At 40.2% G+C, this 27,239-nt stretch overlaps 1 protein-coding gene and 1 long non-coding RNA gene across 4 annotated transcripts in view; one reads left to right on the forward strand and one right to left on the reverse strand.

Moving 5' to 3' along the window:
• Positions 1-1,642: 1,642 nt before the first annotated feature.
• On the reverse strand, positions 1,643-26,020 carry RBSN (rabenosyn, RAB effector). Of its 3 annotated transcripts, none has more exons than XM_039547916.1 (12): positions 25,883-26,020; positions 23,555-23,870; positions 18,247-18,390; positions 16,776-16,876; positions 15,958-16,003; positions 15,682-15,843; positions 14,221-14,462; positions 13,122-13,192; positions 10,385-10,471; positions 7,738-7,840; positions 6,986-7,090; positions 1,643-5,436 (listed from the first exon to the last, which is right to left on the reverse strand). In XM_039547916.1, exons 2-12 carry the CDS (start codon positions 23,715-23,717, stop codon positions 4,288-4,290), a joined length of 2,373 nt encoding a protein of 790 aa, XP_039403850.1. In that variant the 5' UTR covers positions 23,718-23,870; positions 25,883-26,020; the 3' UTR covers positions 1,643-4,287. The 3 variants fall into 3 exon arrangements, with proteins under 3 accessions (XP_039403850.1, XP_039403852.1, XP_039403851.1); XM_039547918.1 differs by having other exon boundaries at positions 14,221-14,395; positions 15,663-15,843; XM_039547917.1 differs by lacking the exon at positions 25,883-26,020 and adding an exon at positions 25,589-25,666.
• Positions 25,988-27,239, forward strand: part of LOC120409577 — a 30,533-nt gene continuing 29,281 nt past the window's right edge. The window contains exon 1 of the long non-coding RNA XR_005601356.1: positions 25,988-26,105. This is a non-coding gene — a long non-coding RNA (uncharacterized LOC120409577). The remainder of the gene's footprint in view (positions 26,106-27,239) is intronic.

Below are 27,239 nucleotides of genomic sequence, written 5' to 3' on the forward strand. Positions count from 1 at the left end.
GCAATAAAAATGATTAAAGGTCTAGAAACCATGACCTATAAGGGAAGATTGAAAAAAAAAAAAAAGGTTTAGTCTGGAGAAAAGAAGATGGGGGAGGGACATGAGAACAGTTTTCAAGTACATAGAAGGTTGTTACAAGGGGGAGGAAGAAAAATTATTTTTCTTAACCTCTGAGTTTAGGATAAGGAGCAATAGGCTTAAATTGCAGCGAGGGAGGTTTAGGTTGGACATTAAGAAAAACTTCCTGTCAGAGTGGTTCAGCAGTGGTATAAATTGCCTAGGGAGGTTGTGGAATCTCTTACCATTGGGGATTTTTAAGAGCAGGTTGGACAAACCCCTGTCAGAGATGGTCTAAATAATACTTAATCCTGCCTTGAGTGCAGGGGACTGGACTAGATGACCTCTTGAGGTCCTTCAAGTTCTGTGATTCTATGTGAAAGGCAAGAAGCAGCAGAAACAGATTTGAGAGTTTTGAAAGAAAACAAGTTACACTGCAGGTAACTAAATACAGGGAACCTTGTAAGATTATCATGCGCCTAACCGCCCAATATACTTTTCCCTACTCCCAGGGTGAAAGTGATTATATTTATTTACTAAAGTAAGTAGCCTTAGGATGGATTTTCAAACTTTAGTCAAGCAGGGTGGGTGGGGGAGGTGTATTTTACCTTGTCCACTCAGATACCACCACTCTGGGTTGAGAAAATACAGTTCCCATATCAACTGATAGATAAGATCCTACATGTATAAGGAAGAGGTACTCAGTAGCTATTGGTAGTATCCAGTATGTTAACAAACAAGTCTGATATTTTGAAATGGGTCTAAGATGTGCTCTGGTATTGTGAGCAACAGCGTTGCAAGAAATGAATTGCAGACTAATACAGGCCAGTTTTAAAAGATTAAACCTATTCAGGGGTGAAAGTAATATTAAATTCTTACCAGTATGGGGCCGGCTCCAGCCCCTGGAAGAGGTCAGCCTCCCCCAGCCAGCCCATCCGCACTGCCTGGCCCCTGCCACTCAAGCCTCCAGTGGCAATTTAAAAGGGGCTGGGGCTCTGGCCGCTGAAGCCCTGGGCCCTTTTAAATCGCCAGCCCCAGGGCAGTTGCCCCTTTTGCCTCCCCCGTCGGTGGCCCTGACAGTAGGGTCCCCACCGGCAGGGCCACCGACATGGAAGGGGCAGTGACAAAGTGCCACCGCCGCAGCGCTTTAATGTGGGCTGTATGCAGGCCAGTACCGGCCCACTTTCACCCCTGAATCTATTCCCTAAAGTCTTCTACTTAAAACAAAGATTGAGCTATATGTAGACTCCACCAATCAGTTTTCACCAAACTTGTATCAACACCCATGTCCTGCTGAATGTTGCTGCATGACAGCATAACCCACAAGCAGGAATTTATTTTGGTTTCAATGTGCTGTGAAGTGGAAGAATCACTCAGTTTGACTAGTCAGGACATGAGAGGAAAGGGGGGGATAAGTGTGAAGCTGCACATCTTAAAGCGGTTCGATATGCCCCCAAAAGAAAATTACTATAATGGCACTATATTAAAGTTCCCCTGTTACTGCACACTTAACGTTGGCCCGTCACATCCTATTGGGCTTTAGACCAACATTTAAAAGCATTTTCCAACTACTGCACACACAGACCCCAAAATAAACATGTTATTTTATTTCTTTACAAATTTTCAGTATAGAGTAGTGCATGCAAGGTTATTAACAAATGTCAATGCTAGTTATTTGACAATAAGATGTCTTCATTCTGCTTTATAATGTCATCTCCACAGCAGTCCACATACAGATACAAGGTTTTCACTTTGGAGATCACCTTTGCTGTTAAGAGTTCTAGTCTATCACATTTAACATTGATTGAGCTCATGAGGTACACTAGCATCTTATCTGCTTGTAAAAATACATTGTTACATGTACGATACATATACTTTAGTGTATTAATTAGACTGTAAAACACAAACAATGCAGGATATTTCCAACAAAGGAACACACTTTCTCCCCTCGCCTCCCAATGTAAAAAGCTGAAGCCACTGAACCATTTTTTACTCTTAAGTTGACAGCAAAATAAATTTTGGATTGTGGCCGAGGAGCCAGTTCTGGTTTGGTACAGGAAACAGTTTTGCCTTAAATGAATAACTGCTAAATTGTTATGCTTTTAAAATGTAAACAGTTCCATGCCTTGACTAATCTCAGAGCTACAGGGACATGCATCTCACCTGCCTTAATTAATCTGGTGCTAGCACCCCTTGTAGTGCATTTTTCAAGAGGTGCCATGATACACCTCCCCACAACCTGAGGTTCCTGATATTTCTGCAAGACCATTAGTCCCGGTGGATTTTACCCAGTGGACAGCACAGGTAAAGGGCTAAATGAGCTCTGATTAGGGAGAGTCTTATGGTATTAATATTCAAGGATCTTCTTTTAAATAATACAACCAGTAAATGCTTAGTTTGCAGCAGCAAGCTCTGGGTGCTACTAGCCATTTAAAAAGGAAACACGGGACCCTCCACATGTGACTGCTTTAAATCACAATTGATTTATCTAATCAGTTACTATTTAAAGTCACTAAAGGAAATTTTATATATTTATGAGAAGGTATGCATTACGCCCTGTGCTTTTACTCAGAATGAAAAAGCTTAAAGAGCCTACTTTTGACTTTCAGGCAGTAATGTTACTTATGCCTCTTGAGATTTAAAAAAATGGCATAAGTAACTTATTTAGGCAAAACTACAAAGACTGTTCTGTCACATAAGACTTTGCATTTTCATATTCACTGATCAATAAAATTTGCATGGTCTGTTTTAACCATTTGCTCTATTTCATCTAAAATTATACACACAGTTAGGCCAAAACTTTCAAACATGGGTGCCTAAAGCTAAGCACCTAAATCTAGATTTAGAAAACAAGAAGGGCTTGATTTTTCAGAGATGCAGGCACATTGAAGCAAATTCTGGTACCCAAATCAAGATTTAGGTGACCAACTTTGAGCACTCACACTTCAAAAGTGATGGCCTTCATTCATGTGGATCCTAACAAAGGTTCATACTTGGAGCTTAAAACACATCCAACCTTTGATTGCCTTACATAAAGTTTGATTCATTGATGTAGATTCACGATCTTTTAAAGGAAGTGAATCAAGTAGTAAACTGAAGTGCTGAAGGGCATTATACAGACACAAACTTTATCCTTCAACTTTTTCACAAAATTCCAGTTTAGTGGCTTTTCAGCTTTTCCATTGCAAACAAAATTTCTGTTCCCTAAGTGCTATGTAAACAGGGTTCCAGTCTCACAAATAACACACACATGATCATTCTGTCACCCAGAGTTTACAAAGGAATGTGCAGGTTCCAAAAAAGGAATTAGAAATTGGATGGTTTTCCCTAATATTTGATTTTGCAGTGGTACTGCCACTTCCTTCCTTGGAAAGAGGGAGTTAGATGTTTGTTTTTATAAAAACAATTCACCTCTGAACACAGCTCAGACCCCTCACTACTTTTATTCTGCAATTTATGGCCAGGGCAATGGCAGCAGCTTTAAAAAAAAAAAAAAAGTATGGGGAAATGAAATGGCAGCATGCAAGGCTTTTTAATTAAAAAAAATTCCCAAACACCACCTATGAGATCAGTTATCAAATTTGTTTTTAAATCCCTAAATATCCCTTTACATATTTGCATTGCACAAATTGACCTGTAGCTTTTATATTCTGCAGCTCAAAGAATCATAGCAGCCTGCTTTTGAACAGTACTTTCTAGTAGCATTGTAAGGCAGTTGAACTAGCCTATAACAACTTGCACTATGTCATTTTCAGGGGAAACATCTGATGCACAAAAATTTTAGAAAAGAATGTTGGTCACTTATTAATGGAAGTCCAGTTTTAAAGGCTGACCTTTACTATTGCAACAAAACTAAAGGAAGAAGGAAAGATGGCAGACTGATGTCTGCATCATCGCAGATATTTTTGAATCATCTATTTCCCTATTAGCACTTTCCCATTTTGCCCAGAAATAAGCATGTGATGATAAACAATTTAAAAAATGTTGTTGTGACAAAGTTCATATTATTAAACATGTTTGAGAATAATATCATAGTATTAGAATAATCAGTTTTGTTCTCCAAATCCGAATAGTAGTGGAAACACCTAAATGAAAGTGCATTGCACAAAATTCAAGATTCTTCTCATCATTCCCTCTTGTAACCTGTGCTCCTTATTTTTAAATTTAATCTGCTCCATCCTCCAGCATTAACAGTGGACTATAAAGTTATTTTTACGTGGACATATTGCTTCAGCACTTGGATTTCTCTTTCTGCTTTGCTAATGTGCGCTTAAGTTCCTTTAAGTTCTCTGTCAGTACCTCCACCTCATCCATCCGTCCGCTATGTTTGGCATCAAAAATATAAGCCTTGATATTATCAATCTGTTGGAGAAGGAGTTCTTCTTCTATAATGTCCTCTCCTGAGATTTCATTATCATCAACTTCAAACGGATTGGTAGAAGACAACCCTTCAGATGGATTACCAGAATTCTGATCATTCACAGGCTTTTGAAATGGATTTCCATTATCTTCAAAGGGATTTGGAGCACAAACAGTTGCCCCATTTGTTTGCTGATCTTCCTCATCATCTTCAAATGGATTATATTCTTTTTTATCCCTCTGCCGGGCTTTGGTGGGCAAAGAAACCACCTGAGAACTGTCTCCAGCCAATGTATCAGCAGGGTCGTTTTCTACTGGACTAGTATCTGCCTCATCTTCAAAAGGGTTTAGCAACACTGTCTGATTTTGGTCTGTCTCCCTGATGTACTGTGGGGCTTCTCTGGGTTTGATTGGGAAGACTGAATTCTCTTTAGTTACCTGTTTCTGGACAGCATCTGGAGATGGTGTTTTAGAACTTGGGCTGCTTTTGATCTGAGTGGTATCTAAGTCCAAAGACTGTGCTATCTGGTTCAAGTTTTCTTTTCCAGATTCATGCTGGTGCTGCTTCACTTCTCTGAAGTCTAGAGAACGTGTCCTTGAGTGTTGAGACACTGCTTTGTGTTGCTCCCTTTCCCACTCCTTCTCACGAAGGACCTGAAGCTGCTCCCTCTGCATCTCTTCCTCCTCTGCCTGCCTTTTAGAAAGCTCAATAGCTTTCAGAGTCTGCTGCTGATCATATTCATCTTGAAGCTGTCGCAGGTTCTCTTGCAACATACGGACCTCATCTAACCGATTAGCTGCCTTTGCTTGCTTAATAAAGGATGTAATATTGTCAATCTGCTGAAGAAGTGGGTCAGCTATTTCCCTTTGGCGAGGTAAGCTGGATGTAGGTAACCAACCTTCAGATTTCTTTACTGAGACTCTTTTTGGATAAGGAACCTCACCATTGGGTGCACCTGTGGATCGGGAAACCAAATCTTTCTGCTTTTCCTCCAGTCTTCTTTGCGTTTCAAGTGTTGCCTAGCAGAGACAAGATTTAAAAGGAGACCCATCAGCTTAAACTCCCATTTTTGCCTGAAATTTTTGTACCTATATGGTTCCAACACCTGAGATTATTATAACTGAAAAGAGTTAGTCACTTTTTTGGTTATTTTGTGCAGTTGACAGCATTTGTATCAAGTCAGTTTCCCCTTTACTGAAAAAGCTCAAACATCAAAGGAGCAAGAAAACCCAATTTTAAAAAATTCAGTGTGCGCTATTCGAAGGTTGTTCCGTCCGAAATGAAATATTTGTTTAAAGTAATTTTAAAAAGTTGACAGTGTCCATTTCAGAACTGGACGATATGCACAAGTCTCTCAAAAAGGGAGGATTACTGCACTATTTTGTTTTGTGACTCAGATTATTTCGATTATAGGAGCAACATAACAGATTTTTTACCCATTTCTACTACAACAGGAGGAATATACAGGGCTCAAATAAGATATTAATGTGAAGTGGCTTGTCTTGGTGTCATCCTTGTGTTCTGTGTTGATCAAACAAGACAAGACTCAGAGCCCCAATTTAAAATCTACACATATAATTTCCACCCAAAAACTAAGATCCGGTTGCTACAAACCTTCTGTCCTGTAGTTATGCCTGGGGCAGTATTTGTATTATGCAGAATACACTATTCCTCAAACAGTAATAGCCTGTTAGTAGAGGGGGTTAAAATACCTCTTACCATCCTTAAAAACAACCCATAGTTCAGTTATTTGAGATATTTGCAATGAGTTCAGAAGGCCAATTACATGGAGATACTTCTGAATCATACAACCATGTGCCCACCCAAACTCACAACATGAGCACATCCCAGAGAGAAGCAATCATCACACTTCAGAAGATGCCTGAATTCCTAACAATAACTGGATGTTTTTTTCCTTGAGTTTATTAGTAGTTTCACAAATCCCACCAGAGCTGCCTACATAAACCCTCTCCTGCGCTACACTAGTAGTAGTGTTATATATCAAGTATACAACTGTCATCCTCTTCGCTGAAGCTTGTGTGCACTTACTGAAAAATGTGCCTGATGAGACTGTGCAAAGAGCAATCCTAACTTGATTTGGGTATTAAACTGACCAAGCCTGTCTCTAACAGACGCTCTTGTAATGGAATATCACACAGTATTAATTTAAAGGGGTCATAAATATAATGAAACCTACAGAAATCTTATAACAATATACATTAAATCTGAGAACAGAGGGCAAATGTGTCCTCCCTCAGGGAAATGCACTAATTGAAGAAAAGGATTCTCATTCCTCCCTCTACTCCTACCCCAAGACATACCCAGCCCAGCCCCCTCTTTGCTAATGACTCCTTTCTCCTCACAAGACATGCCCTGTCTCCCTCCAGGGAATACCACAACCTCATTCCACAGGGCCAATTCCTGACAGGCTAAATGAGACACAAAGTCCAGTGCTGCAAACAGTTACATACATGGAGGCACAATGGAGTACTAAATGAGTAACTACATACACATGAGTGACTGCAGGAATAGGCCCTAACACAGCTAAAGCTAGATCCACATCTTCACCTGTCTTTCCATGTGCAGTTTTCTATTAATCTCTTGTTTTCTTTTCTCTTTCAGTTCTTCATACTTGTCTTTGGTTGGCAGGGACATCAGACCCAACAATTTTTCCTAGAGAAGAGTATAAATAGTAAAATAACACTGCTAACAAACTGCAGGTTTTTAGCCTACTCAAAAACAGAAACTCAATTAAAACAGTAAGGTGATCTAGTGCCTTACTGAGATCCAGTTTCTCAACTACCACAAACCAATGTTCAACAGGAAAAAAAAGTTTCCCTGCAGCAACTTAATGCTCAGGAAAATAATGAAAGCACAGCTAGGTAAGAATATACACTACTCTGAAATAATCGGTCTCTGGAGCACACATTTTAGTCTAATATCTCCTCAGAATTAATGAAAAAGTCTGAAAAGTTTAACTTACAAAATAAAAAAAATTAGTTTCCTATATATTGATACTTAAAATATTAATAAGCAAAAATTGGTGAAACTAGATGTGCAGAGTATGCTGTCATTTCAAGAAGGGCATTTAAACACATTGCACAAGCGTACAGTACTAGGTCTCCAATACAAGTTATCTTCATGCCAAGGGAAAGCCTTAAAAGGCTCATCAGGTCAGACTGCAGGATATTCACCATTTAAATAGCCTGAAAAGTTATTCTTCTCCAATAAATAATTTGAGTCTAGTCATGGTTCCAATTTTTGCTTTTGAAGAGAACACAGCAGAAGATTCACATACGTACAACTCAGGCTTTGTTTACCTGTACAAAAAGGGTAGCTGAGTATCTAATCATTCTCTGAAGTTGTAGAGTTTTGGGATGAGGTTGAGGCTCTTCATTCAAGCCTAGAGTCAAAATCTTCTTACTGAATCAGAATACGCATACAGTGAATTAGTACAAAAATAAGGGCCCAGAGTAAGAAAAATTCAAAACAAGATCCAGGTGTCAGAGAGAAACACTGTCAACCTACATTCAGACAGACGCATGATTTTTGTTACTATATTACGACTAGGGCTGTCAAGCAGTTAAAAAAAATTATCACATTGTTAAACAATAATATAATAGCATTTATTTAAATATTTTAGGATGTTTTCCACATTTTCAAATTTCACAGTACTCATTTATTTTTTATTACAAATATTTGTGCTATAAAAAACAAAGGAAATAGTATTTTTAAATTTACCTCAGACAAGTACTGCAATAGAATCTCTATCATGAAAGGTTTCAGAGTGGTAGCCGTGTTAGTCTGTATCAGCAAAAAGACTAGGAGTACTTGTGACATCTTAGAGACTAACAAATTTATCTGAGCATAAGCTTTCGTGGGCTAAAACCCATTTCATCGGATGCATGCAGTGGAAAATACAGTTATAGTTAGTATGGCAACACCCATTTTTTCATGTCCTCTCTGTATATATATCTTCCTATTGTATTTTCCACTGCATGCATCCGATGAAGTGGGTTTTAGCCCACGAAAGCTTATGCTCAAATAAATTTGTTAGTCTCTAAGGTGCCACAAGTACTCCTCATTCTTTTTATCATGAAAGTTGAACTTACAAATGTAGAATTATGTACAAAAAAACCCACAACTGTATTCAAAAATAAAACAATGTAAAACTTTAGAGCCTACAAGTCCACTCAGTCCTACTTCTTGTTCAGTCACTCAGACAAACAAGTTTGTTTACATTTGCAGGAGATAATGCTGCTCACTTCTTGTTTACAATGTCACCTGAAAGTGAGAACAGGTGTTCACATGTCACTGTTGTAGTCGGCGTTGCAAGATATTTACATGCCAGATGTGCTAAAGATTCATAAGTCCCTTCATGTTTCAACCACCATTCTAGAAGACATGCATCCATGCTAATGAGGGGTTCTGCTCGATAATGATCCAAAGCAGCGCAGACCAACACATGTTCACTTTCATCATCTGAGTCCGATGCCACCAGCAGAAAGTTGATTTTCTTTTTTGATGGTTCGGGTTCTGTAGATTCCACATCGGAGTGTTTCTCTTTTAAGACTTCTGAAAGCATGCGCCACACCTCGTCCCTCTCAGATTTTGGAAGGCACTTCAGATTCTTAAACCTTGGGTCAAGTGCTAAAGCGATCTCTAGAAATCTCACATTGGTATCTTCTTTGCATTTTGTCAAATCTGCAGTGAAAGTGTTCTTAAAACGAACAACACGCTGGGTCATCATCCGAGACTGCTATAACATGAAATAAATGGCAGAATGCAGGTAAAGCAGAAGGAGACATACTATCCTTCCCCAAGGAGTTCAGTCACAAATTTAATTAATGCATTATTTTTTTAACGAGCATCATCAGCATGGAAGCATGTCCTCTGGAATGGTGGCTGAAGCATGAAGGGGCATATGAATGTTTAGCATATCTGGCAATGCCAGCTACAAAAGTGCCATACAAACGCATATTCTCACTTTCAGGTGATGGATATACAAAGCCAGCAGCATTATCTCCAGTAAATGTAAACAAACTTGTTTGCCTTAGTGATTGCCTGAACAAGAAGTAGGACTGAGTGGACTTGTAGGCTCTAAAGTTTTACATTGTTTTGAGTGCAGTTATGTAACAACAACAAAATCTACATTTGTAAGTTGCACTTTCATGGTAAAGAGATTGCATTATGATATTGTACCAGGTGAATTGAAAAATACTATTTCTTTTATCATTTTGACAGTGTAAATATTTGTAATAAAAATAATATTAAGTGAGCACTGTACACTTTGTATTCTGTGTTGTAACTGAAATCAATATATTTGAAAACGTAGAAAAACATCCACAAATATTTAATACATTTCAATAGGTATTCTAATGTTTAAAGTGAGATTAAAATTGCTATTACTTTTTTTAAAATCATGATTAATTTTTTTTAGTTAATCGTGTGAGTTATCTGCGATTGATCGACAGCCCTAATTACTAATACCTAAGATTACTGAAAAATATTGTTCAATTTGCTTAATTCATGCGTTTGGCAGCACTTTATGTATAGTCACTTTCATTATAGTTAATTTCCCATGTGAGTGGATCTCATACAGTAAGAGAGGAAACAAATATTCTTACAAAATTAGCAAGTGAGCCTGTAAAACTACAAAATATTGACAGGGAGGACAGGAATACTATCTATTTAAACTTGTTTTTGAAAGTTGAGAATGAAGTTGACTGTATCCTTTTATGTAGACAGGGGTGCTGTGCACATAGCGGATTCATGACCTAGCATGATTGCTTTTTTGGTTTGTTTTTTCATATTCTCACTCACACTCTATTAGAAGAGGTGATTTTTCGTTTTTCTATGTCTGATTAAATTAAGTACAGTACATTTCAATTTCAGACATTGTCTCTCTAGTTTAGCCCATCCACTAAATAGTTACAGAAATCTCTCAATCAACAGTTTGTTCTTTACCTTAAAGCATCTATTAACTCATACACTTTCTGCACCTCCACCCTCAGGTCATTAGCATGTTCAAGATTGTAGGTTGTCTCCCCAGCACTAAGAAAGAAAGAAAACATCTTCATTTACACTAAGTTATGTCCTGCCAGAAATCTATGCAATAGTAAAAATTAACAGGAGGCCTTTTAATATTTCTTATCTCTTCTGTCAGATAAAAAGTCTACTGCAGCCAATAAGATTTCAGGGTGAATGTTATATGTTAAACTCATAAGTGAAAACAAATTTCTTATTTGCAAAAGGGAAGACAATGGTTAATTTGTGAATGCTAACATTTCACAGAAGAGTTTACTATATGATTTTATGAACTCATGTATAGTACCTATATTTTAATACAGCAGTTCTTCTTCTGCCTGTATCTTTGTGTGTAATGTCTTGTGAATTTAGTGTGCGCGCGCGTGCACATACAGTTAATGGCATATTTGTTTATTTTGTTAAACTGAAGTAACACAGTGATACCAAAGCTATCCTCTCCTTGAGTTGGTCAGAAATCAGGACAATTATCAATCAGCATGAAGAAATGATAAACATAAATAGACCATAGTTTCCTACCATCTTGCTTTTTATATTTATTGAACAAAATATAATCAGTAAGGATTTGTAAGAATGAAGGGTCCCGCCACCCATTTTCATATCTTGCACATTATCTCTCCCCCCGCCCGAAAAAAAAGTGACTACACAATTCTGAATTAATTTTATATCAAATGATCCAACATAACACAAATCTCATAGACATTTCAAACAGCATCTGAAAAACCAACCAGAATCAAGGAAAGGATGAGCCCTGTTAATTCTGAGATATGCTTTAGTAATTTAGGACATTTACATTTAGCTTCAGCAATTGAACTGTGTACTTAACATTTTGCTGTAATAAAGTCTCAAACAACATACTGCCCATTTTCTTCCCTGTAGACCTTGTATTAAAAAAGCAAATAGCTTTTTAAAAAGATGCATACAAATGCTAACATGCCTTTTTTAATAATTGAATCTCAAAATAACTGTCATTGTAACACATTTGACATTTCATTTAGTGATGGACATAGTACTACAGACTGTACTGTGGTATCATATCGCACTTCACTAATCCACAACCGTAAAAAATTTAGTCTTGCACCAATTTTCTGTTCAGATGTAATAGCAAAGTGTGGTAGTGAGATCTCATTACTGAAACTCTTATTTTTTTAAATTAGACTTAAATGTTTAGTTTGTATATTAGTATAAATAATTAAATTTCTATCACTCTGTTTGGAAAGTGCCTACAATATTTTGGGTGCTATTGCCATATAATACTCTTGCCACAATAAACAAACTGAGCACACATAGTGATGTGGTAGCCTTGAATGTCAGAGTTTGTGAAATTATTCGCTAATTTGCAAAAATTCTAGGATCTGAAATGGGTCTCTCAGTCATTAGCACAAGTTAGTGAGGTCTTATGCTATACTTTACATTTAATATGTGCCACCAGAGAATACAAATATAGCCTTGTGAGGAGTCTAAGCATGACAACAGATACACAAAATAAGTCAATCTGAATGAGAGAATATGTCCCAAGAGGAGCTCCTGGAAGTGCCTATTAGTATGATAAATTAATTCATTTGGCTTTTGGAATTTTATAGTAGTAAGTAGGGAGAGGGTGATTATAATCATCACACTTTGTAGTTCTATACCCTGAGGATCCCAATGCTCTTCACAAAGATAAAGACAATAGAGTAAAAAAGATGACTTCCTTTGTAGCAGCACTTTATCTGGGGGGCAAAACCCTGAAATGTTCACCCAGTTATCTGCACTAATGATCCTCCAAAGTCTTCAGAGCAGTTCAAGATAACGTACTAGACCAGATAACGTGAGGTCAAATCATTGAAAGGGGAACCCTACTTAATACCCCACTTTGCCCTGTCACTGGAATAGTCTCCCTGAATCCATTTGCCATGCAGCTTCCTTCTCCTCCTTCAGAACCCAACTTAAAACGTTTCTTTTCAGCTCAATTTCCAATGCTGACCCAATGCTTTGTAAATAAAAAATGCACTGTCATTCCCTGAACCCTTTGTTACTCAATTAAATAACTCATGTCCTAATACTGACCATACACTGTGTAGACCTCCTCTTACACAGTAGTGAATCTTTTCCTTTGCCACAGCTAGCCTAGAGTCAAAGCCCTTTGGGATAGAGTCTATTGTACTTGTCTGTAAAGTATTATGCAGACTTCTCAGATGAAATTCTGACCACTGACTTAAATAGGGCCAGAATTTCACTCATACTTCATAATAAACATTCACCAATTCAAACCCTCTACCTAACACCCTCCCCTCATTTCCACAAACATGTTACAGTTTAAAACACTGTACACTGACATGATATACCAAAGTATCTCTCCAGGCCACCTAGATGAGATATTTATATTTAGCTTCAGACATTTCAGACTGTCATCTGAAATCTTACCAGAATTGAGCCAAAGATGAAACCTGCCAACTCTAAGATATGCTTTAATAATTTAGGACATTCACATTTACTAGTTTAGCTTCAGTCACTGAGCTGTCTCTAATATATGGCTATAATGAAATCTCAGTGTCTAATATTTGGCTGTCCTCAAATCTAAATAGAGAACAGGTTGCCAGTTTTAATTACTGTAGACTTTGTATTAAAAACAGCTTTTTACGTGAAAAACACATGCAAGAAAATCACACAGGCTTACTTTAATGATTCTGCCATCTTTATGTATTCTGGAGCCTTCTGGTCAACCTTCTCCATGCAAAGTCGGAGTTTCTTGTTTAATCAATCAATAAAAATCAAGAGATTACAATGCAGTTCTCCTATATTAGCTATACACATACCCTCCTCACACAAAAAAACAGACATTTGGACAGCATAAACCTTTCATCTGGCGCATGTGCACATGCATGTAAGAGTTTAGTGCTGATGAATGCTGTCAAATTGATTACCTAGGACAATGAGGTCCTCTATTTATCCACACAACAAATTCAGCATGTGCAGTAGCACAGCAAGCTCCCCTACACTGCCCCACTACTGAACCAAGTTCAGGGACCATTTCTAGGGCTGAGGGGGTATATCTGTTGTCAAAACTTCTTCAGTCCTTGGCCTCTCTACTGAGATTGCTGACAAGAGGACCAATTAGTGCTAACATGTGATACTGACATCTAGTTCCGTTCCCCATGGCTAAAACCCATCAATCCATTTCACAGACACCACCAAAGAGCCATCAGATTATGACTTTCAGTCACTATTGGCTTGGATTGTGTTTGAACCCATAACCTAGAAGTGAAAGGCTCCAGTTATAGCCTATTACTAATTTCCTCAGACATCCTGTCCAACTGCCCTCCAGCCCCCATACAAGAAACAGTTAAAAGCAAATGGCATAGATTGTGTACACTCCATTAATGTAGTGCAGACGCACAAATACGCACATACAAACTTCTTTTAAAATGCATTTTATGAGCAAACCAGCTGCGGAAGAGCAGAATTTGGGAGTCACCTCAGAACTATTGTCTCCAGATGACTAGAGATAAAACAGGTCACAAAGTGAGATGCTTCTTCATCAGGCTAGGGAGAAGGAACCAATTATTATACAGCCCTACATACATTTATATCCCAGCTACTGGACAGACAACACCATCCTGTATTCCATTTTCCTGGAGTGATGAACAATGAATGGTCCACAGATAAGGGAAGTCAGATGAGGGAGATAAGGCAGGGACCAAGTGTGAGCATTGCCTACATATAGTTCCATGCCATCCTCCACACCCACCCTGAACAAGTAATAGGTTTTATTTTACCTCATAGAGTTTCACAATATCCGGTGTGTATTCTCTCTCATCAATCTGTTGCTCTCTTTTGAGTAGGGTGTCTTTACAGTGCCTACAGCAGCGGATTCTGTCATCGTCCTTCTCATCCAGAACTGAGCTCACGCTGCTTACACTGCTAATGCTGCCACGACGGGAGCCATGGATACTATTAGGAGAGGAGTTTGGACTGGTATGAGAGGCCAGGGCCTCTTTGCTGGCACTGGTGAGTTTGCCTGGAAACCACACACACAAACAAAATGATTCTATAATACCCAGAAGGCCAGGGGTTCTCAGTCTGGGGGTCGTGACCCCTCAGAGGGTCACAAGGTTATTATGTGGGGGGGGGGTCACAAGCTGCCAGCCTCCACCCCAAGCCCTGCTTCACCTCCAGCATCTATAATAGTGTTAAATATAAAAAAAAATGTTTTTAATGTATTGGGGGGGGGTCGCACTCAGAGGCTTGCTGTGTGAAAGGGATCACCAGTACAAGTTTGAGAACCACTGCAGAAGGGAATGAATATTTCCAGTCTCTCATTGGGACTAAATAGACAGACATGTTCTTTAAATTTCAGAGAGGAAAATACCTTGTTAGGGAAGCAGGAACTAGCTATTGGGATGTCCTACACCCCTTTGTAAGCAAGCAATTTATTAGATTAGCAAGCGGCTAATCAGATAGATGAGGATCTTACGTTGTAAAACTCGCATATACAATTAACAATTACCAAGATTATTTTTATATTAATAATTAGCCAGCATTATGGGGCATCACAGCTCCTCTCTGGAACTATATGACATGTGCCTGAAGACATAGAGGAGAATAAATTAAAATGACTGTATGATCAAGACCAATGTTAATCAAGTAATTTTGTGAACTAATCCACATTTAATTCGTAAAAGGGAGGATAGTATTTTTCTCACAGTAGGGCTAGTGGGTTCATTACAGACTTGATAGCTGACCACTTCATAGCACTATCCATCTGTCTTCTTCCCACTGCTCTTAAATAGTCATTAGTGCTAGCAGACCAGCGTATAAGGGCTGCAGCAACAATTTGTCTTGTCTATTCAAAGCTACCAGGTGCTACGGCTGCTAGGAGAAGGCATGGTGTAGCTGTCAGAGCATATCGCTAGGAACCAAGAGATCTGAATTCTAGTTCTGTTTACCTGGGTCTAATACTTATCTAGCCTGCAGTAAGGCTGAATTCATTAATGTTTATAAAGCACTTTGAGCTCCTTGGAAAGATGCTACAGAAATGAAAAATGCCAACATTAAAAAATTCAACTGCATCACACTGGGAAATCCTGGGAACTGGGTAACCCAACTGGAGAATCATAGACAGGAATCTTTGATGAAAACAGACAGAAGCAGCTCAGATGGAAAAAGCTGAACCCCTTTAGTTGGTGTTCTCAAAGAGAGGACGACAGGAGTAACTCACATCTGCCCACTGTACTCACTCGCCAACGGAAGGCTGACAAGCTCCATACACTTCTTGCACATGATAGACCCACAGAGGCGGCAGTGGTGACGTCTGTTCCGAATGCTGAACTTGTTGCCACAGTCTGGGCAGAATGGTACATCCTGATCATTGACCCAAGGCACAACAGACTTCTCTATAGCTGTTCATAGGGAAACACAAAAAAACCCCACTTCACCTTAGAACCACCATGAAATCCATTTATCAGCTGGTGTGAAACATAAGCAAAGTTAGTTTGATGTAAGCTTGTACCAACCTCTTATTTTAGCTGACTCTGTATTTGTTCTGTCAAATGACGTAAGCTGGCAAAGGAAACACAGAGGAGTTAGTCAGGTCAATTGCATGCTTCTCATAAGATAATATTTACAGGCCTCAAGAATGGCATTTTTAACAGCTTAAACCTCTCACCCTTGACAGCATTCTCTTATGTACTAAAAAAGTAATCTGTCCTTTACAGCAACCTCCCTGTACTTTCCCATTATTTCTACAGCAACACTAGTGTAAACAGCACATGACACAGGTAAGCCAGGTGCCTGACCACCTGAGGAGCTCACACTAACTTCGATGAATACAACAGATTGCTTACAATATCTTGCATATTTTTCCTAGAGCACCCATCATCACTCTATCTACGAAAAGATACAAGTAAAGTAGACCTACGAGACAGGGTCCACAATAGAATATAAATAATAAAAGATTTGGTGCAAAAATATGAAGCAGACAGTATGAGGGAGGGGCTTAGCACTTCAAAACTAGAAGAAAACAGTAAAGAGATGGTGCTTGGCCCACTGAGAAGTAGAAGTTCTTAGAAGTGTAAGGGGCAACATGGAATAGGGGCATTAACTCAAATTGAAAATGGAGCTCTTAGTACAGGACCAGGCCAAGCCCAGGACACCCAAGAAAATGAGAGCCAAAAAGGAGAATGTATGGGAGATAAAATATTTATGGTTAAACCTCCAACATTTCTGAAACAACTTGGGCATTACACAAATTGTGCACTTTACAGATTCAAACAAGATTTTACATCAAGTCTTCTAAACATTCGCAGGAATAATCAAGAAGTAACAAATTTACCTTCTCTAACCTGATTATTAATTTATTGACTTCAACAACATAATGATCAATCCTAGCTGCTCGGTGTTTCTTGAAATCAGAAAGATGGCTCCTCATGGCACCTGGTCAGAAAAGACAGATTAAGACAGTCTCCAGATTCAGTCACATGACCTTGTAAATGTCAGTTTAAAGGAAACTTTAATCTCTTTTTACTGTTTGCTTCTCAGGTTCAAATGGAAGTTTAAAGACAGATTGGAATCCTATATTTTAACAACACTGCTTTCAGTATAATTGTAGATTAAACCTCTTATCTGCAGGCTGGCTTTAGTGATAAACAGAGCACATTATTTCAACCACTAAAATTACAAGCATTATTTTAAGACAGCAAAAGCAACAAAAAAAAAAAAACCCTCTTGCTATTACTCTTGATCCCTCAATTACCAGTCAGCAACAGCTTACTAAATGTAAGAGTTACTTCCTTTTTATTTGTTGACTACCACTGGAATTGGGACTAAAGCTGTCAAACGGATATTAAAAATGCAACTGCAATTCCTCTTTCAGATTTCTAATTTCCTTTTTTTCTCTTCGAGTGTTTTAAAATCCGACTGCAAATACATAAGAGAAATCAAAACTGCTTAATCACTTCAAGAAAAGTGCAATTCAACACTGCTCAAGATGCTTCTTCTGGTTCATATTTTATTCTCTGATATATGGAAATCATGAAGTAATGACTTTTTTTCCTGCAACACAATTGATGGAGCAAGAAATCAATGCTGCGGTTACACTACAAATATTTGTTTATAAATATATAACAGCATCTGTCGCTTCACCTCCTCATACTAGTGCAAGCCAATAACCACATACAAAATATAGGTCTCTCTTGCTGCTGAATAGTAAAACACTCAAAGCCTAACTGAACAATACAATACACCACGAAGCTCACCCACTTAGGCTTTGGCAGACCAAAGGGACTGAGTTCTAGAGGTGTAGATCTGCCACCAGTCCTGTGGGATTTCATCCCAGGACCCAACAGCAAAAATGCCCCTGAAAACTGTAACCATAACAACAGGATACAGGGTAAGAGGCAATCTCCAATAATGATATTAGAAGTAGACAGAGGTACACAAAAGACACCCTTGAACTTTAAAGAAGTCTTGATATGGACCTGAACTTTGCCAAGCAGGCCTGTCTCTAACAACACCTCCCCCCCCAACTTAAACCCAAGCAATACAGAAATATTGAGAAAATCAGAACCTGAATTCATACTTAAGTGGCTCAGGGACATAAAGTAACACATCTATTTTCTAAAATGTTACCCAAGAGCCTGCATATAGATGATAAAACAATACACAAGGCATCAGATCTCTACACAGTGGACCAAATTCTATGTAGACTTACAATCTGTGTAACTCCACTGAAATCAACTGGATTGTACTGAGTGCAAGTTAACAGAAAATCTGTCCTACTACACATGGCTTTCCTGTTTTCTTACCCAGTTCTTGGGGTTCCCACATGTATGGATCTACTCCACCATAGCTGAAAGACTCGTATCGCTCCTGAGCCCCAGTATCAGTTCGGTCATCTCCTCCTTGTTTCAATAGCTTCTTCTTTGCTTTTTTGGCCTTTTGGACTAGATCTGAAAAACAGATCAAACACTAAGCAGTCAGTCTCTGAACACTTGTCATTTGAAGCCACTATAAACTTCATCTGCTCATTTATCCAATTTCCTTTAAAACAATATTTTTCCTCCATCATAAAAATAAGCTGGCCTGGTGTCTAGAACCAGAAAGCATCCCCCTACACATGTCAGACAGTGGTGAGGCTGGACATAAGGAGATGTTTAGCATTCACATCTCCTGTTGACAAACTGGAGTTACAGGTGCTAAGCACCAGCGTTTTATGCCAGAAAATTATGCAAAGAAATTAATCTAAAATAGTGAACTGTTGACTGACGCATCATTGCAGGGGTCCAATCCTGCAGGGCGGTACACACCTTGCAAGTGCTGAGCACCTCTCAATTCCCAGTAATTTCTCTGGGAGCTGAGGTTACTCAACACTTCACAGGATTGAGCTCCAAGAAAGGGAACCCTGTCCACAGTCAATTTACTGACCCCACCCTAAGGAAAGCCACAAAACAATGATCAGCAAATGCCTTATCATCTTCATATTATCTTCAGGTCTGTCGCATCTTACGCGCCTTTAACATGAACAATTTCAGCTTTACGCGGTCGGCAAAAACAAAACAAAAAAGAGAAAAATAACAATTTTAATACTGTACCTGTAGTGCGGGCGATTCCGCCCACCATTCAACTCAATGTAATTTTGACTATACGCGGTTTTTGCTTTACGCGCTAACCGCGGAACGGAACCCCCGCGTAAGATGAGACTCACCTGTAGTGAACATATTTTAAATATTAATGCATTGTACCAGACTATTTCACATGAGATGAGTATTACTGAGAGAGGGGCATGGTCTAGTGGACCAAACAAAGGACGGGGAGTCAAACTCCTGAGTCTTCATCCCTATTGCCACACTTGCCCCTGAGATATTGGCCAAGGCATTTTAGTATTCTGTTTCGGCTCCCCCCTCTGTAGAGATATGGAAATACTTAGCTACTGACTCATGGGGATGTTATGAGAATTAATCAGCTGAATGCAAAAAGCTCTGAAGTTGAAAAGCACTGTAAGTACTATGATAATATGGGTCAAATACTCTTACTTGGCTCAACCTGGTGGGAATACTAATGTGCCATCTTCCCAATTATCAGCAGCTCACAGGAATACAGTGTACCCTGACAAAGACTTATTTTTCAAGCAATCTGTGAAATTAAAACACTGGACAAAGTACTAGATATGAGAACATTTTAAAAACATAACACAAGTCTGATTCATTTAGCAGTTATTAGAGGGCAGGTAAGCAGCCTGTTCTGAGGAAGTTACGGTTCACAAGCACCAGCTCACATCTGCAGTGAATTGGCTGCAGACCCTCCCACGTATACTGTTTTAAACAGAACAAGTATCACATTTATCCACCAGTTAACAATAATTATATTTTGCTCTTCTAAAGCACCTTGCTTCCAAGGATCTCAAAGCACTTTATACAAACATTAAGACTCACAACAGCTGTGGGCTGAGGTCACAGGTATGATTAGCCCCATTTGATAGATGGTTAAATTGAGGCACAGAGGATTAGTTTCACGTAGGCTCACAGAATCAGTTGCAGAGTTAGGAACATAGCCCAGAAGTCCTGACACCCAAGACTTTCCTCTAGAAAAATCGGGGCTACTAGGCGGTTATACTGTTTTTATGACAACTCTTGATAGACAAGAGCCAACCTTAACTTTCCAACCACCACCTATGCTGTAGGAGGAACTAGTCATTAGTCCAACAATTACTATGAGCATATTACAGATGTGCATTAGTAGCAATTCTATAATTAAGGTTATGCTGATACTTTCACTTAAAATTAGGAGTAAAATCCCTGTTTCACATTTTAAGATGAGACAGTCTCCAGTTTATCACAATTACTGTTCAGAAAACAGAGTGAACTTTTCTAGGACATTTTCTGGATAGAATACTTGATAACTATGAAGTGAAAGAGAAAACTAAGAAATTACAGTTTCAAATTTTAGCCCCAAAGGTTTTGTTGTTTTGTTTTTAGCAGTTTTGGTTTTTGTTTTGTTTGTAGGGCACAGGGAGTAGCTCATTCTAAATGCACAACCACAGCCACTCCAAACTACACACATCTGCACTACCATCTCTTGTAGAGACAGGCCACTTTTTAAATTTAAAAATTATACAAACTAAAGATTATTTCCCTTAAGTCATCCAGAATTATTTAAGCATCAGCCAGAGCCATCATGTGGCTAATATCAATGTTTATTAATTCTGTTTATAAAGACATTTGAAACCCTCAGGGGAAAGGCTCTACAAGAAGTCCCAAGCTAATGGGGTAACCAGGGCTGTCTTAGACTTGCTGGGGCCTAGAGCCGAAGCCTGAGCCCCACCACACAGGGCAGAAGCTTAAGCCTGAGGGCTTCAGCCCTGGGTGGCAAGGCTCAAGTTACAGGTCCCTTGCCTGGGGCTGAAGTTCTTGCGCTTTGACCCCCCTGCCCGGGGTGGTGGGCTGTCTTTACCTGCCCTCCCCCATGGTGCTTGGGTGGGCTCAGGCCCTCCTGGGGTTATGTAGTAATTTTTGTTGTCATAAAGAGATTGCAGTGCAATGAAGTTTGAGAATCCCTGCCTTAGTGGATCACAGCTCTTTATAGGTCTTTTAAAACAGTACACTAGAGGGCACTTTTTAAAATGTTGGAAGCAGGTCAGTACCACTAAAGTGGTTATTAAATTATTATTTATATTACCAAAGCGCTAGGAACCATAGTCATGGACCAGGACAACATCATGATAGATGCTGTACAATCACATTAGCATCTTAGTCTTTGCTACTCTGATACCTTTGTAGAGAGATAACCCAAATCTGGGCCTGAGTTAGCACCACCAGCAGCTCTTCTACAGCCACTATTTATTTCTTTGTCTGTGAAGGGAGGGAAACTTAGTTTCTGTTTGGCCAGATTTAACCTTCAGGTCATAGGTTTAGTAGCTTCACCACTGGCATAACTGATGTACACCACCCTACAGGAACAGCCTTGATTTACACCACCTTATGTAAATAGCTTTTGTTACATTTGTTGTACAAAGCCTTTATTAAAGGCTTTCCAGTCTCTTGTGCTGTGAATTTCCAGTAAAGTCGATGTTTAAAAATATCTATTTACTATCAAGCTAATATCTGGCAGTTTCTAAAGAATACTGTAGGATACAAATCTGTCACAAGTAATATATGAAAAGTGAACAGTGACATTATAATGCACTTCAATAGTTGCCATACAGTATCTACTAAAGATAATACCATGCAATCACATAATTTTTCTATCATTTGTCATAAAAAGTTTAACACGTACATTAATGTGTCACGGGATACATGCAAATTGGAAACCTGCTGCACTTTTCCTCATTGTTATCAGTTACCCACATCATCTCAATTAAAATCTACTCAATCAAAAGGGCTACCTGAGGAGTAAGGTACTACTCAATGTGAGTGAGGATATCAATCTGGTTTAGAGATTTATCTCATGGACCACTTCTCCTTTCAGTCATAATGGCATAGACACATCTCCTCCATCCATTTCCTATTGTGCAAACCATCTCCCCTCTCATTCTTGATCTCACAGGTAAGGCAAAAAATTTCTCACAGAGGTCATGTAAGCCACAGAATCTGTGACTTCCCGAGACCTCCATGACTTCAGCACGTCGACTGGGAGCTGCAGGGTACCCTGGGGACTTTGAGGGTGGGACAGAAACAAGAAAAAGTATGGATTCCTCATGACTATCAGAGATAGGGCTCTTTCACACCCACTTCATCTCCCCCCACAATAAAAACAAATACAAGTTTAAATTAAAAAAAAACATAGTACATTAACACAGGCCCAAGTAAAAGCATATATAAATGATCGTCTTATCCACCCGCATTTAGGACACTTTGAACTCAGCAAGAAATCACTTAGAAATATTTCTGACGTGAAGTCTGAATACTACTCCCCCAGTTAATATAAAAGCAATTTTGTTGTTTTCTATGCTAGGGTGAGTTTTACTGGATATGGCTTGACATGAATAACTATGACAAGTAGGCAGATAAAAACAACATCCTTAAAAATGCAAATTAAAGAAATTTTTGAAAAAGTGAGACTATTATATTTTCAATTGAAGAGACACTACTGAGGTAGCAGAACCCAAAATGCAGGTGTTTAGTTTAAAAACAAAAAACAGTTAGGAAAAACCTAACGCAAGTTCTCTTTTTCTTAAACCAATGAAAATAATATTGTTGTTTTGGTTTAAATATTCCAGTGTGGTGCTTGCAATTCCAATACTACAGCATTGTGCTAGTGCAGGAGAACCCCCGAGAGTGAAACTGACCAGTCTACTTTAATTGTCCAAAATGGGTGAATGGCTAAACGCCAATGAGCAGCTGAAGTGGTGAAAAGTAAATTAGATTTATAAAACTGAATTTTAATAATCTAACATGGTCTAAGAGTAACATAAGCAATGTTTTTAAATAAAAAAGATTGTTTGGATATATGGCTTTTAATCTCAAAGTATCCTTTTAAGCAGCACTGTCAATTATAGTTAAAAATGATAAAAATTCAAAATTAAGGAAAAACAATTAAGCGACTTTCCAGAAAAACACTCAAAAGACTGTTTCTGCACATTTTACTCTACACATAAAATGAAAGTGTGTATGAATAAAAAGCTAAGAACAATCTTTTATCATCACAAAAATGGAAAAGTATGATTATCTAAACAGCACAGAAATCCAGTATAAATACAGTCAAGGCACCCAGCAATTAAGGGGTGTCATTGACAAGTTCAAGGCATCCACATCGTAGTCAGCTGACAAATCCACAGTCTATTTTTGACATTATGCCCAGGGAAGTTACAAGGATAACTGCTAATTGGGTGTGTAAAATTAGGCATCTGAAAATCAAGCCACTTATTTAGGTGCCTAACGTTAGGCAACCAAGGTAGAAAACATTGTTGAAGCTTTCTGTTGGAAATTGTACAGTAATTATCTTCGGCCTAAATCCATTTACACATAAACCAACCCTACTTCTAACTCATTTTAATTAATATTTTACGGAAGTGAAACTTATAGATGAGACACTTTTAGGAGTCTGTAGTACAACAAACATTTTTCACTGTATGGAATTTTACAGAGCAGAAGTTAAAGCTGCTGTCATGACTCTTACTTCTGAGTTGTCCTTTGACATCTCTGTCCTCACTTGAGTGTTCTTCTTCATAGTGAGACTGAAGCTGATAGAAAGACTGCAGATCCTTCAGGCACAGTGGACACAGAAAACCCTCTCTCACTTCCACAGGGTCATCAAATGGAGGAGGGTAGTTTGATGCCATGGTGTTTTGTTCACTCGTGGGAGACTGTTGTCCCCCGAGTCTTAGCAGCAGTGGAACAGCAATATGCTGTTCAGTAGCATTATGTCTGATGAAACAACTGAGCTAATGAAGAGAAAGTGCCATCGTCCCTTGTAGCTTGTGCAAAACAGCACTCTGAAAGAGATCCACAGAGCAGTTTTAAACAGGATGAACAGTTTAACTCAGTAACTCTCTCTGATCTTTTAATAATCCAGTTATAGCCTACAACACTGCTCCACAGAGGACTGAAGGGACTAAATCAGTGGCTCTCAACCTTTCCAGACTACTGTACCCTTTTCAGGACTCTGATTTGTCTTGCATCCCCCAAGTTTCACCTTGCTTAAAAACTACTTGCTTACAAACTCAGACATAAAAATACAAAAGTGTCACAGCAGTCATTATCTATATGAAATTTATTTTGTCCTGACTTTGCTAGTGCGTTTTATGTAGCTTACTGTAAAACTAGGCAAATATCTAAATGAGCTGATATACCACCTGGAAGAGCTCTGCATACCCCTAGGGGTACACATACTTCTGGTTGAGAACCACTGAACTAAATCACTACTTCACCTCTTCATATCACACAGGATCCTCAAGTATTTTGTGGTTGGAAAAAGTGGACCCTTCCTTCAGGCAATACTTTGGTGCAACACACAAGTTTCTCATAAGCTCTTTCACTTGGGAAGAAAACTTCTATGAAGAATGGCAAGGAATGCTAAAGGAAATAAAATTATGTGAGCATGGCCAGAATGCTTGGAATGCTGGAAGCATTCTGGTAAATATTTTTTGCAATATCAAATGTGACAGATGGCAATTTCCTGGATACACCATAATGAATTAAGTTAAATCTTAATTAAGTTTAATATCTTTGGGATCCATTGTATTAAAAAAGCAATTATTTATGTGTTGTGATTGTATGTAAATTTTCTAGGAGAATGACTAATGTAAAGACCCGTTTGGGACAATTGATGTGAAGTGGGTTTCGTAGGATGTACTTAGGAAGCTGTTCAGCACTGAAATACCCCGAGAAGGGACAGAGACGTGTCTCCAAGCAAAAGAGGTGTCAGCCAGGGGTATGGAGCCTGAGAGTGGGGTGCTTTTGCTGGATCACAGAGGGGAAATATACCTGCTGTTGCCCTGATCTGTGACACCAAGCCAGACAATGTACTGAACAGCTGAGGAGCACAGTGAAGGATCTTTATTGGGGAAAAGAACAGTTCAGAAAGGTAGGTACACCTAAATGGGAGCCTGGTTGAGGGTCTGCTCCCAGGAAGGAGGCAGATCTGGTCCACCATGTGTTTGTAGTATAACTTCCTGGCCTGCTTCACTGTGTTCAAGAAAGGGCTAATCTATTATTCTTTATCTGATTCTAACTCCTTCCTACTGTGTAATTTAGTTTCTGTTTATGTCCCCGCCTGTACATTACATTGCTTTGTCCCAGATATTGCCATGCCATTAGTTGGCTCTCAGCTGTTAGAATTTCTTCCTAATGCTCTCATCACCTCCTATCTCGGATAGTCACATCTTGATACATGAGAAAGCTGCTTTAAAACTATCATCTCACTTGTCTATAACACCGTTCATTCCCAGAACAGTGTAGGCATCCAAACGCCACAATAGGTTTAAAATGCAGCCACCTCTCGGGTGGAGCGGTGCACAGCACAGAGTCTGTGAGAGGGAGGGAGGGAGGAGTGCTACACCTAACCGGGTGCGTGATGGGGATTTAAAGTGGCCATGCAGCTACCCAAACTGGAACGGCCTGACGGGCATGAAACGCGCCAGGGATCTCGGCCAGTGACCGCCTACGAGACCTGCAGCCGCCGCCCTGGGGAGCGGGTTCAGCCCTGACTCACCGGCACCGGGGCGCTCCCCGCCGCGCATCGGCAACACCGTCAGCACCCCCCCGAGTACGGCCCCCAGCTCGCCCCACGGCCCCGGGGGGCTCCCCTCCCACCCCGCTGCTCTGGGGCCCGGCAGCCGTTACTCGGCCCCGCCCACTCCCGCGAGCGAGGACGCAGGGGCGCAGGGCAGAGGCGCGCGCGCCCCAAGCGGGGTGCGGACAGGGGCTCCGCCCCGCCTGACAGGGAGCCCAGCCCCGCGGGTGGGAGCTGGGGGGGGCTCGGAGCCCAGCCCGGGGCGGGTCTCACCTCGGCTCCCAGGCGGGGTAGCGGCAGCTGGCGGCTCCCGACCGCGCGGGACTGAAGGAGCCGCGGCCCAGCCGCGCCTGGCTGCGCTAGGGGCTAAGGCCCGGGATCCGGCAGGACGAGCGCCGAGCCAGCGATGAGGGAGTGAGGCGGGTTCATCCGGGACATCGGGGCGGGGTCCGGCCGAGGAGGCGCTGCCGAGCGTCGAGTCATGGATCGAGGAGGAGTAAATGCTGGGAGAGGGGGAGGCTTGCAGCAGACCAGAGCCAGGGCTGGAAGGGAGGGGGCAGGGAGTCCCCTGGGCTATGAGCAGGGGCAGGCTAGGGAGAGAAGGGGAGCCTTGGGGCTGTGATCCTTGTGAAAGTGGCAATTTCAGACCCCTATCTCCAGTATTAACACTGGGGAAGGGCAGGGGTGGTTGCTTTCTGGTTCCCAAGCCTTTAGGGTACATTCCAGTCACGTTTTCATGCTTGTCTCTGCAACCCTGAGGGCTGGGGACGTACTGTTCTTATTTAAATGAGAGCTGAGATTCTCTCCTAATCAATTGTCTTCACAAGTTGGGGCTGTAAGCAGAACACTGTATACCTCAAGGCTTGTGATAAAATTGTGAGAGTTGGCAACATAACTCCCGGAGCTGGGGTACTACGCAAAATACTACGTATCACAAGAGTGGAGATAAAATTGCAAGTGTTGGCAATCGCTTCTCGGCTCCTTGGAGCTAAGATCAAAAGCGTAGCGTCTTGCTCACCCCCCTTCCCCCTTTGGAGTAGCTTTGATGGCCATGGTGGTGAGGATGGGAGTGTGAGATAGAGATTCCCACCTGAAATATCCTATAACCTAGGTATAGTTGGCAGGAGATCATAAATTCTAGACTTACCTCTTCCACTGACTGCAGGTAATAATTCTGCAATTCACAGCCTTATTACTGAGCATACGGGAAACAACCAAGGTTGCTAACATAACAGATCCAAGTCTCATTCTCTGAGCCACTCTGTCATTCTGGGGTTTGGTCCTGCTTTGAGCAGGGGGTTGGACTAGATGACCTCCTGAGGTCCCTTCCAACCCTAATATTCTATGATTCAAAGAAAGTATGTCAAAGTGAAATGCTTGACTGTGTGGTCCACTAGACCACACTCTACTCCCAGAGCCAGTAGTAAAACCCAGGAGTCCCAGTACCAAATTTTCACTGCTCCCTCACAAATGGTTGTGTAAACCACCGGCAAGGTGTGTGTCATGTCCCTTTTCTGATACCAGTTACCACCTTTTCTCAAGTGGAAGAGGTCTGCTGTAGATCTGAAGTTCCTGGGTTCTAACTGCTAATACACGTGTGGAAAAATAGTACATGATCATGTAAACCTGT

This window comes from Mauremys reevesii, linkage group 7, assembly GCF_016161935.1.
Source record: "Mauremys reevesii isolate NIE-2019 linkage group 7, ASM1616193v1, whole genome shotgun sequence".
NCBI classification, from domain to species: domain Eukaryota; kingdom Metazoa; phylum Chordata; order Testudines; family Geoemydidae; genus Mauremys; species Mauremys reevesii.

What these genes read in the sequence shown, in the direction of transcription:
- RBSN (XM_039547916.1), bottom strand. Translation starts at nt 23,717, where the DNA reads ATGGCATCAAACTACCCTCCTCCATTTGATGACCCTGTGGAAGTGAGA. An exon ending in TAATAATCAGGTTAGAGAAG is followed by an intron (nt 16,004 to 16,775) that starts GTAAATTTGTTA and finishes TTCCTTTGCCAG; the next exon opens with CTTACGTCATTTGACAGAAC. An exon ending in CAGCTACCCTTTTTGTACAG is followed by an intron (nt 7,091 to 7,737) that starts GTAAACAAAGCC and finishes ACTCTTCTCTAG; the next exon opens with GAAAAATTGTTGGGTCTGAT.